This window comes from Bos indicus, chromosome 16, assembly GCF_029378745.1.
Source record: "Bos indicus isolate NIAB-ARS_2022 breed Sahiwal x Tharparkar chromosome 16, NIAB-ARS_B.indTharparkar_mat_pri_1.0, whole genome shotgun sequence".
Classification (NCBI taxonomy): Eukaryota; Metazoa; Chordata; class Mammalia; order Artiodactyla; family Bovidae; genus Bos; species Bos indicus.
Genome location: NC_091775.1, coordinates 51,782,886 through 51,796,182, shown reverse-complemented (window position 1 = coordinate 51,796,182; position 13,297 = coordinate 51,782,886). Strand labels below are relative to the sequence as shown.

The 13,297-nt window shown below is 45.4% G+C and overlaps 1 protein-coding gene and 1 pseudogene across 12 annotated transcripts in view; one reads left to right on the top strand and one right to left on the bottom strand.

The window, feature by feature from the left end:
- LOC109570288 (cyclin-dependent kinase 11B) overlaps positions 1-13,297 on the bottom strand; it is a 40,545-nt gene that overhangs the window by 5,348 nt on the left and 21,900 nt on the right. For 10 of the 12 annotated variants that reach the window (XM_019976109.2, XM_019976106.2, XM_019976105.2 and 7 more), the window contains 5 exons: positions 11,873-11,996; positions 10,964-11,079; positions 9,673-9,800; positions 8,510-8,648; positions 341-477 (listed from right to left, as the gene is read on the bottom strand). In XM_019976109.2, coding sequence (XP_019831668.1) covers positions 341-477; positions 8,510-8,648; positions 9,673-9,800; positions 10,964-11,079; positions 11,873-11,996 — 644 coding nt within the window. The remainder of the gene's footprint in view (positions 1-340; positions 478-8,509; positions 8,649-9,672; positions 9,801-10,963; positions 11,080-11,872; positions 11,997-13,297) is intronic. The other 2 variants (XM_019976112.2, XM_019976114.2) reach the window with 1 other exon arrangement.
- LOC109570293 (large ribosomal subunit protein P1 pseudogene) lies at positions 4,906-5,417 on the top strand (annotated as a pseudogene).

The window sequence follows — 13,297 nt, the reverse complement described above, 5'->3', positions numbered from 1 at the left end:
TGGGGGCAGTCCCCTTTTCCTCTAGGCGCACACATGCCTACAGCCCGGGAAGGAGTCCAGGAAGCCACCAGAGGACCCACGTGGGCATTCTAGACTGCTCTCTACTGGTCAAAGGCAGGGGACAGAACCCACCTCCTCAAGCCCAGGCCTATCACCCACTGGGCATTAGGGAGGTGGACACCAGACATGGCTATCCAGGGTGCACAGCTCACACCCCGGGACCTGCAGCATCACCTAGCCCTCTCGCTCGCCCCCGCCCACCTTGCCCTCCTTCAGCCTTCCCCTACCCTTCCGCCTCGCCCAACTCCCGGGCTCCATCCACCTCAGGGGCCCCACCCACCTTCCCGCCGGGCCTCCCGCTCCTTGCGCCTCTCCTCGGCCCGCCGCTCCCGCTCCTTCTGCTCCCGCTGCTCCTTCTGCTGTTCCCGCATCTTGCGTTCCCGTTCTCGCTTCCTCTCTAACTGCTCGAGGCGGTCCCTGGAACAGGAGCACACCAAATCTTTTCTCACCCCCGAAACCGGAAGCTTTCTTTTTGGCCCTCAGTGCTTTTTGCTGCATTTATAAACTATCCCTCTGGCAAGCCATTTCAGTATTCTTGCCTTGAGAACCCCATGAACAGTATGAAAAGGCAGAGAGATACAACAGTGAAAGATATACTCCCCAGGCCGGTAGGTGCCCAGCATGCACCTAGAGAAGAGTGGAGAAACACCTCCAGAAAAAATGAAGTGAAGGAGCCCAAGCGAAAACTACACCCAGTTGCAGATGTGACTGGCGATGGAGGTACACAGTTGGAGGCTGTAAAGAACAAGATTGCGTAGGAACCTGGAATGTTAGGTCCCTGAATTAAGGTAAATTAGAAGTGGTCAAACAGGAGATGGCAAGGGTGACCATCAACATTTTAGGTATCAGTGAGCTAAAATGGACAAGAATGGGAGAATTTAATTCAGATGACCATTGTATCTACTACTGTGGGCAAGAATCCCTTAGAAGAAATGGATGTCCATCACCAATCCCGTAGCTTGCTCAAACTCATGTCCACCGAGTCAGTGATGCCATCCAACCATCTCATCCTCTGTTGTCCCTTTCTGCTGCCTTCAATCTTTCCCAGCATGCAGGTCTTTTCCAACCTGTCAGCTCCTCCCATCAGGTGGCCAAAAGATTGGAACTTCAGCTTCAGCATCAGTCCTTCCAATGAATATTCAGGCCTGATTTCCTTCAGGATTGACTGATTTGCTCTCCTTGCAGTCCAAGGGACTCTCAAGAGTCTTCTCCAACACCACAGTTCAAATGCATCAATTCTTCAGTGCTCAGCTTTCTTTATGGTCCAACTCTCACACCCATACATGACTACTGGAAAAACCATAGCTTTGACTAGAAGAACCTTTGTTGGCAAAGAAGTATCTCTGCTTTTTAATATGCTGTCTAGGTTGGTCATAGCTTTTCTTCCAAGAAGCAAGTGTCTTTTAATTTTATGGCTGCAGTCACCATCTGCAGTGATTTTGGAGCCCAAGAAAATAAAGTCTGTCACTGTTTCTACTGTCTCCACATCTACTTGCCATGAAGTGATGGGACTGGATGCCATGGTCTTTGTTTTTTGAATGCTGAGTTTTAAGCCAGCTTTTTCACTCTCACTTTCATCAAGAGGCTTTTTAGCTCCTTTTCATTTTCTGCCGTAAGGGTGGTGTCATCTGCATATCTGAGGTTATTGGTATTTCTCCCAGCAATATTGATGCCAGCTTGTGCTTCATAAAACCCGGCGTTTTGCATGATGTACTCTTCATATAAGTTAAATACAGAATGTAGGTGCAGTCTTAAAAATGACAGAATGAGCTCTGTTCGTTTCCAAGGCAAACCATTCAATAACACAGTAATCCAAGTCTATGCCCCAACCACTAATGCTGAAGAAGCTGAAGTTGAATGGTTCTATGATGACCTACAAGACCTTCTAGAACTAACACCAAAAAAGATGTCCTTTTCATCCTAGGGGACTGGAATGCAAAAGTAGGGAGTCAAGAGATACCTGGAGTAAGAGGCAAGTTTGGCCTTAGAGTACAAAATGAGGCAGGGCAAAGGGTAACAGAGTTTTGCCAAGAGAATGCACTGATCATAGCAAACAGCCTCTTCCAACAACACAAGAGAAGACTCTACACATGGACATCACCAGATGATCAATACTGAAATCAGACTGATTATATTCTTTGCAGCCAGAGAAGAAGAAGCTCTATACAGTCAGCAAAAACAAGACCTGGAGCTGACTGTGGCTCCGATCATGAACTCCTTATTGCCAAATTCAGACTTAAATGGAGGAAAGTAGGGAAAACCACTAGGCCATTCAAGTATGACCTAAATCAAATCCGTTACAATTATACAGTGGAAGTGACAAATAGATTCAAGGGATTAGATCTGACATACAGAGTGCCTGAAGAACTATGGATGGAGGTTTGTGACATCCTACAGGAGGCAGGGATCAAGACCATCCCCAAGAAAAAGAAATGCAAAAAGGCAAAATGGTTATCTTAGGAGGGCTTGCAAATAGCTGAGAAAAGAAGAGACGTGAAAGGCAAAGGAGAAAAGGGAAGATTACCCATCTAAATGCAGAGTTCCAAAGAACAGCACAGAGAGATAAGAAAGCCTCCTCAGTGATCAATGCAAAAAAAAAAAGATGAAAACAACAGAATGGGAAAGACTAGAGATCTCTTCAAGAAAATCAGAGATAACAAGGGAACATTTCATGCAAAGATGAGCACAATAAAAGACAGAAATGGCACGGACCTAACAGAAGCAGAAGATATTAAGAAGTGGCAATATACACAGAACTATACAAAAAAGATCTTAATGACCTAGATAACGACGATGGTGTGATGACTCACCAAAGCCAGATATCCTGGAGTCCAAAGTCAAGTGGGCCTTAGGAAGCATCACTACACACAAAGCTAGTGGAAGTGATGGAATTCCAGTGGAGCTATTTCAAGTCCTAAAAGATGATGCTGTCAAAGTGCTGCACTCAATATGCCAGCAAATTTGGAAAACTCAGCAGTGGCCACAGGACTGGAAAAGGTCAGTTTTCATTCCAATCTCAAAGAAAGGCAATGCCAAAGAATGTTCAAACTACCATACAATTGCACTCATCTCACATGCTAGGGAAGTAATGCTCAAAATGCTCCAATCGAGGCTTCAACAGTACATGAACCAAGAACTTCCAGATGTTCAAGCTGGATTTAGAAAAGGCAGAGGAAGCAGAGATCAAATTGCCAACATCCGCTGGATTATTGAAAAAGCAAGAGTTCCAGAAAAACATTTACTACTGCTTTATTGAGTACACCAAAGCCTTTGACTATACGGATCACAACAAACTGTGGAAAATTCTTCAAGAGAGAATACCAGACCACCTCACCTGTCTCCTGAGAAATCTGTATGCAAGTCAAGAAGCAACAGTGAGAACCAGACATGGAACAACGGACTGGTTCTAAATTGGGAAAGGAGTATTCCAAGGCTGTATACTGTCACCCTGCTTATTTAATTTATATGCAGAGTACATCATGTGAAATGCTGGGCTGGATGACGCACAAGCTGGAATCAAGACTGCCAGGAGAAATATCAATAACCTCAGATATGCAGACGAGAACACCCTTATGGCAGAAAGCAAAGAATTAAAGAGCCTCTTGATCAAAGTGAAAGATGAGAGTGAAAAAGTTGGCTTAAAACTCAACAGTCAAAGAACTAAGATCATGGCATCCGGTCCCATCACTTCATGGCAAATAGATGGGGAAAATGTGGAAATAGTGAGACTTTATTTTGGGGGGCTCCAAAATCACTGCAGATGGTAACTGTAGCCATGAAATTAAAAGATGCTTGCTCCTTGGAAGAAAAGCTATGACCAACCTAGACAGCATATTAAAAAGCAGAGACATTACTTTGCCAACAAAGGTTTGTCTAGACAAAGCTATGGTTTTCCAATAGTCATGTATGGATGTGAGAGTTGGACCATAAAGAAAGCTGAGCACTAAAGAACTGATGCATTTGAATTATGGTATTGGAGAAGACTCTTGAGAGTCCCTTAGACTGCAAGGAGAGCAAATCAGTCAATCCTAAAGGAAATCAGTCCTGAATATTCATTGGAAGGACTGATGCTGAAGCTGAAGTTCCAATCCTTTGGCCACCTGATGGGAAGAGCTGACAGGATGAAAAGACCTGGGAAAGACTGAAGGCAGCAGGAGAAGGGGACAACAGAGGATGAGATGGTTGGATGGCATCACTGACTGGATGGACATGAATTTGAGCAAGCTCTGGGAGTTGGTGATGGACAAGGAAGCCTGGCATTTTGCAATCCGTCGGGTGCAGAATCCAACACGATTCAGCGACTGAACTGAACTGAACTGGGTTTTTCAGCCCACAAAGGGCTTTTAAAAACCAGAACTCGAGTCCTGTTAACCCCATCCTTAACAACTGGCCAAGAGGAAAGTTCTGGTCCAAGGAGGTAACTGCCTAGGGCTGAAACCCCACTTGGTCTTTCTGCTCAGCTGATGCTCTGAGACACACCAGGGCTTTCCCCAGGTGTGCATAGTTTTAATCCACTTCTACTAGAAGGCAAGTCTTCCTGGGCCTTCCATCTAAGGAAAGGAAGGGAGCCATAGCCCCACGCAGGGATCTGGTTTAGGTGTTTACAGCCAAAACACTTCACTTTAAGCAAAACGGTAGCCACAGCCCTAGGTTCTGATATACTGCTTCTATTCTCATTTAGTTCAAAACATTTCCAGGGAGTTCCCTGGCGGTCCAGTGATTAGGACTGGGCACTTTTCACTGGTGGGGCCTGGGTTCGATCCCTATCAGAGAACTAAGATCCCACAAGTTGTACGCATTTTTCAGCCCTCAAAAATAAAAAGTCAAGCTCTTTCCTCCGCTGCCGCTAAGGTGCTTGGTTCTTCCGAGGAAGCTAAGGCTGTTTTGGGGTGAGGCCCTCACTTCATCCGGCGACTAGCACCGCGCTCGGCAGCCCCCACCTAGCACTCGCTCGCACCATGGCCTCCGTCTCCGAGCTTGCTTGTATCTACTCTGCCCTCATTCTGCACGATGATGAGGTGACGGTCATGGAGGATAAGATCAATGCCCTCATTAAAGCAGCCGGTGTAAATGTTGAGCCTTTCTGGCCAGGTTTGTTTGCAAAGGCTTTGGCCAATGTCAACATCGGGAGCCTCATCTGCAATGTGGGGGCTGGTGGACCCGCCCCAGCGGCCGGTGCTGCACCAGCAGGAGGTCCTGCCCCATCCACTGCTGCTGCCCCAGCTGAGGAGAAGAAAGTAGAAGCAAAGAAAGAAGAATCTGAAGAGTCTGATGATGACATGGGCTTTGGTCTTTTTGACTAAATCTCTTTAGTAACACATTGAATAAAAAGCTGAGCTGTTAAAAAAAAAAAAAAAGTCAAATAGTTTGTATTTTTCCTCATCGTTTCTTGTGCTGGCCATAGGTTTTTCAGAAATGGGTTGTTGGATTTCAAACATCTGAGGATACCCCACCTGGCCCAGTTTCTTTCCGTTGCGAACCTTAATTGAACTCTTCTGTGATAAGAGGGCACACTTTGTTCAGCCTCAGTTCTTCTGAGGCCCCTCACACAGCTTGGAGTTTTGTGGAAACACATCCTAGAAGCTTTCAGACGTGTGTCCTGCAGCTGCACCGCTGTGCCCACCTGTCAGGACGTTTGGCTGGTAGCATCTTCCAAATTGTCTACATCCTTGCTGATTTTCTCCAGCTTTACTACTGATGACTGGCATGGGACCCCGATGCTTCCACCCAGAGTCAATGGACTGCCTTCAGTTGTGTCAGGTTGGGGTCCAACACCAGGTGCCAAAACATTTACCCTGGTCGCATCTTCCTGCTCTGCATTTATGTCGTCATGAGGGTCTCTACCTCCAGTGTCTTTTGTAACATCCATTTTGTCTGACGTCAGTGTAGCCACTCAGGCCCTTTTACTGTTGTCGTGTGCATGGGCCATCCTTTCCCATCATTTCATTTTCTGGCTGCCACGTGGGGTGTGGGATCCTAGTTCCATGACCAGGGATCGAACCTGTGCCCCTTGCATTGGAAGCATGGAATCCTACCCACTGGACCTCCAACAAAGTCCTCCTCCTTTACTTTCAACCTACTTTTGTCTCCAACTCTAAGATGTCCCTCTGACACAGCACACAGCTGGATCTTGTTTTCTGTCTGACAGGCTCTCCCATGTTTGGTGCAGAGACTCATCTCACACTGAATGTAACTATGGATACAGCTGCTGCCCCCCGTACCCCCACCTTCTTTTGTCTTGTTTTTTGGTTTCTCTCTTTCTCCCAGTTGGGATGGTTTCTTTTTTGGCTGCACCATGAAGCGTGCAGGATCTTAATTTCCCAACCGGGGATCAAAACCAGGCCCCCTGTGGCAGAAGAGGGAGTCCTAATCACTGGACTACCAGGCAGTTACCCATTTGGGGTTTAAATGGGGATTTTGAGCAAATCATTTTAATTCCTCTATTTACTACTTTTTAGAAGTTGCTCTAGAGATTGCAGTGTGCATCTCATGAGATTAAGCTCCAGGAAATGCAGATCTTGTTCACATACAGCCCCCACTCCCGTTTCCTCCTGCAGTTTATACACATTATGGCTACTTGACCACACAGTGTTTTAATCATTGTTTTATGCAATCCTGTGTCTCTTGTAGTAATTCAGACAAGATGGGAGAAGAAGCATGTTTACAGGGGCTTTTGTCCCAACCTGCAATTCAGCCACGCCCAGGGCTAGCCTTTTCTTCTGGTGTCATTTCTGCTCAGCTTGAAGGTTGTCCTTAAGCACTTCCCAGAATGCCCACGTTGCTGGCAGAGAGCCTCTGCTCACTTGCCCTCACTTGGGAGGCAGGCTGTGACGCACACAGAATTTTGGGCTACCAGCATTCCTGCCCTTCCCCAATTTCCCATTGGTTTTCCTGGTACAACTGTTGCTTTGTACTTATACTATTCGGGGTTCACTGAGCTTCTCTGATATGTAGATAAATATTTTTCATCAAATTTGGGACAGTTTCAGCTGTTCCCCCTTCCTTCCAAGACTACCACTGTGCACATGCTGGTCCCATAGACGCTGTCCCTCAGCTTTTCTTCAACCTTTTCCTCGCTGTCATTAGAAGGCACGATGTCCATCTTCAAGTTCCATGCTTCTAGGTCGCCAAGTCTGGAACACACTGTTTCTATGATGTTTTTCTTCCTTAGAAGGGGTTAAATCCTATTTGTCTTAGAGCTCTCTGTTGAACACTGGACATTCTAGACAACGTCCTGCAGCAACCATGCCTTCCAACCTTTCCTCCCAGTTGCTGCCATTCAGTGACTGTGAGGCTAACCCTGTGAGCTCGCCTTGTACAGTGTGGCCACTGCTGCACCGTTCCATGTGCTTCTCTTTATTTTCAAGCATGGATTCCTTGGGGTCACTACTGTGTCTGCATAGCTGTGTGCCCCTACCACACTGGACAGAGCACTGCAAACATAGACCCTTCTCACACCTGCCTTCCCTGCCTTTTGTGGGGCCCTAGCTGCTGGGAATGTCCACACCTTCCACCCTACTACTCCCCTCCTGTAGAGCAGCCCAGCTCCCAAGCTCTCCCTGGAAATGACCACAGGACACAGAGGTAGCCTAGGGGTCACGCCTCGGCCATGTAGGACAGACTTGGGTTAACAGATATTCCTCTGGGACTCTGAGCCCACAGAGAGGCCCCTGGAGACAAAAGCACCAGAGGCTGGTGTCCTAGCTCCTGGCCATTTCAGGGCCTTTGGGGTTTCTTTGTCTTTTTTGTTTGTTTGTTTGGAAGAACCCGAGTCTACTTCTATTGTAACCCCTGAGAACCCTAAGCAATATGCCTTGTTGGTCAGTCTTCCTGGACAAGGTCCCTAGAACAGAGCAGGCGCCTGGTGCACACCCACCGGCCAAGCAGGCGGCAAGTCACCCACAGCGAAGCCCCTCCTCGCTGTGCCACAGGTGCACACGCAGGGACGGGCCGCCTCCAGGATGGCTCCACCGGGATGGGACAGCGGCCTAGCCCGCCTCGCCCCAGGCTTGTCCCTTACCACCCTCACATGGACGTCGTCTGAGGGTGTGGACAGCCCCCCGACCCCTAATGGCCACCACCCCCCCTACTCTCCTTCCCCCGCTGTTGCAGGTCTGGCCCAAACCTTCACTCTTCACCTCTCAGCTCCTCCTAGACTCCCAGCTCCCTCCAGCAGTATCCTTCCCTGAGGGACCACCTCAGAAGCTGAGTCGGGGACTCTGCCTTGAGTCAGGACCACATTCTCTCACCCGCTCAGCCGGGCTCCTGGGCACCTGAGCAGCCTCGGTGCACAGGTTTTTGTTCCCCTCGTCAACTTCTGTCACCTCACATGTGCAGCCCCATGTGCAGGGAGCCCTCGCTCCCTTCAGGACAAGCCTCTGGGCCGCTTCCTGCCCAGTTCCCGTCTGTGTGACCTGCGTGCCCTCTCTGCTGTCATCAGGGCACCTACCTCTCCCTGCGCGAGTGCTCCCGGGCCAGCTCCCTCCGCTTCTGCCGCTCCCACTCCCTCCGAGCCTTGTCCTGCTCCTCCCGGTGCCGCTTCCGGCGCTCATGCTCCCGCTCCTTCTCTTTCACTCTGGCGTGCTTCCCTATGGGCAAACAGCATGTGTCGTGAGAGGAGACTTAACCTCCAAAACTCAACAATACCCAGTGAAAAAAAGAAAAAATATCTAATCAGTGACTTCCCTGGTGGTGTAGTGGTTAAGGATCCACCTACCAATGCAGGGGACAAGGGTTTGATCCCCAGTCCAGGAAGATCCCACATGCTGCGGAGCAATTAAGCCCATGTGCCTCAAAGACTGAAGCCTGTGTGTCCTAGAGCCTATGCTCTGCAACAAGAGAAGCCCCTGCAATAAGAAACCTGCACTGCAACAAAGAGTAGCCCCTGCTTGCTGCAATTAGAGAAAGCCTGAGTAGCAATGAAGACCCAGTGCAGCCAAAAAAAAAAAAGACTTGGAGAAACAACCATGACTTTTGTTTAAAAAAAAAAGAAAAAAGATGAAGACATAAAACGCTAGGCAGTAAGCGTGAAGTTAAGAAAAACAAAAAACAAAAATAACGTGATTATCACTGAACAGAACTGTGGTCTCTATCTTCTCAATTTTCTGTATTAAATAAACTGTGATTAGGCTACATTAGTCTCATGATTTTAAAAAAGTCATCCTTTGTAAAGAACACAGGACAAAGCTTAACTCCTTTTAGTTTCTGCATCACATTATAAACCACATTAGCCACCTGCGTTTAACAAGATTTACATCAGGCCCAGGTTCAGTTTCCCAATATCCCTAAGAAGCTCTCGATATTGGTGTGACAGCAAACTCACTACTTGGACTTTATCAAGCATCTGTTTCTTAAAAGCAATTGAGCACTGAAGAGCGGCCTTCCCACGCTGAATTAAGACACAGACCAGCTTCCCCAGAACAATGCAGTGAGGGGAAAACACACCAAAAGGAAAATGAAGTATCTATTCAGAATGATCTATAATAAATTTATACTTTTAGCTAAAATTTTATTCTCTTCTCTCTCAGCTGAGCTCTGAAGAACGTAGCAGATCATGAAGTAGGAAGGAGACCGTATCTGAACACAACACAAAATGAAACAAATGCTTTGTACCCCCTTCTGCTGAGTGACTGCGATGCCTACGTTTCTCTTTTCTCTTTTCGTCTTTCCTGTGATGTGCTTTTTCCTTCCGAGACATCTGCTGGGGTGGTTTGATAGCCAAAGAATCATCTTCCTCTCCTCTGCAATGAGACACCATGGCATTATGTCACCTGAGAGGGAAGTAGGGAGCACCAGGGCATCAGGGAGTCTCCCCAGCCCAGGGAAGGGAAGGGTTCAGAACATAAAGGAGAGCCTCAACCATCACCTCAAAGACTGTGCTCATTATGACACTCAGGCTTCCCTGGTGGCTCAGCCGTAAAGAATGTGCCTGCCAATGCAGGAGACATGTGCTCTATCCCTGGGTAGTAAAGATCCCCTGGAGAAGGAAATGACAACCCACTCCAGTATTCTTGCCTGAGAAATACCAAGGACAGAGGAGCCTGGTGGGTTATAGTCCGCTGGGGTCGCAAAAGAGCCAGACATGACTTATTGACTTTAATAACAACGATTATGAAACTTAAGCCCAAACTGTGTACTAAACACAGATTCAGATGGAAAATACAGTGGAAATCAGTGTGTTATACGGAACAAAAATGCTCTCTGAGGAAACTCTAGGGTGTGACAGACATGCAGTGTTAATTATCTTGATCGTGTATAACAACTTATCAAACTGCATACATTAAATCTGTGCAGTCTCTCACTTAAAAAAGCTGTTAAAAAAGAAGGTCCCACAATTTTAGTCAAACTTAATGACCTCAAAAGGTCATTTCATATTCCCAACTGAGTATAAAACCAAAACCTTGGGAGAATGCACAGTCTATACCTTTTAGCCTTAATTTCTCGTTATAGTGTTTTTGACTGTTTGATGATGGACACGAAGGGAAAAAAAGCGAGGAGAAGCCACAGCATAGGAAGAAATGTCAGAGGTGCAGCTTTGGCAGGACTGCTTCTGTTTCTGTTTCTCCTAGGCCTCGCTCAAGTATCTTTCAGCAGCAACTCTGGTTTATTTGTAGATAATTTTAGACAGTACGTATAGAAATCATCACAAACACCCAATTCCTTAAATGTACTATGTGAGTTGTGCTGACTTCACTGAAGAGCAATCACAAAGAAAGGAGCACACACTCACACTTCTCCTAAGCAGAGTGGGGAGCTGTTACCTGACACCACACAAGGCTCATTTCCATGGAGGTGGTGACCTCCAACTTACAAAATCACACTGAGAAGGGCCATAAGGGTCACACACAGCCAGATGTGAGCGCACCTGCAGCCTGCAAGCTCCTCGGGGCTACACCCTGCTCACCTGTCTTCCATGGAGTCCTCTCTTCTGTACGGCGAGTTCCTTATTGTTATCTCCATGCGGTGGTCCCTCAGCTCCCCCTCCTCAAGGGAATCCCGCTTGGAATCCCGGTCATCAGACTAAGAAGCAAGGAGAGAGTACTTTTCCTTACAGATAAGCCTATTTTTAATAAGATGCAAACCTTGCCAACATCCCAAAACCAACTTTCATACACACTTTTTCATATGACCAATGTGATAAAATCTAAAAAACTTTCATTCAAATCCCATGACATCAGAATTACAAATAACTCTGTAAACCAGAACCTGAGAAATTAAAACCAGCATAGATGTAAAGGGACATTAGACTCTATGCCAAGTATGTTAGTTGTTTATATGAGACAAAACTGAGCCTTAAAGAATACTTCATACACCAAATAATTTGCAATAATCTCATAAATACGTAAGAAAAGTCTGTTGCTAATCTTAAAGAAGAGGTATTTCTTTCAATGCTCCTCATTAAATTACTAAACTTTTCCTATGTTATTAGGTAAACCAAGAAAGGTGTAAAACATTAATTTCAAGGCAACTTCCTACTATAGTAAAAAATACTTGGAAATGGTATCATGAGTATAATGATGAAATGAGAAAAATTAGTTCAACTGCACTAATGATTTTAGGTTCAAAATACTTTGTTTTCCATGTAGCTGTGGTCATCTATATGCAGCTTTTTAGTAAGTTATCAATCTGTCTTCAAAGTAAACTGAGCATCTGAATGTTTTTGTTAATTTTTAGAATAGATTTTGGGCTCACCTGAGACATTTGGAAGTACAAAAGAACTTCACCGAAGAAGCGTTGTTCTAATGGAAAAATGAGGGCAAAGAAATTAAATCTCCTTTAAAATAAAAACACTTACTTAAAAAACATAGCTTACATTTTTTAAGCGTTTTATCTCTGCTTTCTCCTCTTGTTCCTTCCGTCGTTTCTTTTCCTGAAGAATTTCATCTAAAGTTTTCACTTTCCAAGAGTCCTTTTCATCACCCATTTGAGTTAAAACACTGCAAAAAGACAAGAATTCAAACTGCTTCAGGACACAGCAAGCTATGGTTTGATGCTACGCTGTTCCTGGACACTTCTGCCTCACCACTTTTGAGCGCTTCAGTAGAAATCTTTGTTAAGAGGGATGAGCTATGCCAGAAATAAACCCACACACCTATGGTCAATTAATCTTCGACAAAGGAGGCAAGAATATATCATGGATAAAAAAATCTCTTCAGCAAGTGGTGCTGGGAAAGTTAGACAGCTGAATATAAATCAATGAAATTCAAACACATCCTCATACCATACACAAGAATAAACTCAAAATGGCTTAAAGACTTAAACATAAAACTTAAACATGACACTCTAAAACTCCTGGAAGACGTCATAGGCAAAACAATATCTGACACAAATCGTACTAATGTTTCCTTAGTAAGTCTCCTAGGCAACAACTAAACAAATGGGACCTAATCAAACTTACAAGCTTTTACACAGCAGAGAAATGATGAACAAAACAAAAAGACAACCTATGGGCTGGGAGAAAATATCTGAAAACAATGTGACTGACAAGGGTTTAATTTCCAAAATATACACACACCTCACACAACTCAATAAGAAAAACCAGAAAACTCAATCGAAAAATGGACTGAAGACTTGAATAGACATTTCTCCAAAGAAGAAATACAAATGAATAATACGCACATGCAGAGATGCTCAACATCATTAATTATCAGAGAAATGTAAATCAAAAATATAATGAGGTATCACCTCACACTGGTCAGGATGGCCATCATTATTGGTTCATTTATTTTGAAAATTGTTAATGGCAAAGAGTCGACTCATTGGAAAAGACTGATGCTAGGCAAGATTGAAGGTAGGAGGAGAAGGGGATGACAGGGGATGAGATGGTTGGATGGCATCACCAACTCAATGGACATGAGTTTCAGCAAGCTCCGGGAGATCGTGAAGGACATGGAAGTCTGGCATGTCTGTCCATAGGGTCGCAAAGAGTCAGACATGACTGAGTGATTGAACGACAACAAATAAATGCTGAAGAGGGTGTGGAGAAAAGGGAACCCTCCTACACTGTTGGTGGGAATGTAAATTTCTGCAGCCACTATGGAGAACAGTATGGAAGCTCCTCAGAAAACTAAAAACAGAGCTACCCTATGACCCAGCAATCCCACTCCTGAACATATATCCAGACAAAACTATAATTAAGAAAGTTATACATGTGCCTTCTATGTTCATAGCAGCACTATTCACAACAGCCAAGACATGGAAACAATCTAAATGTGTACTGACAGATGACCGGATAAAG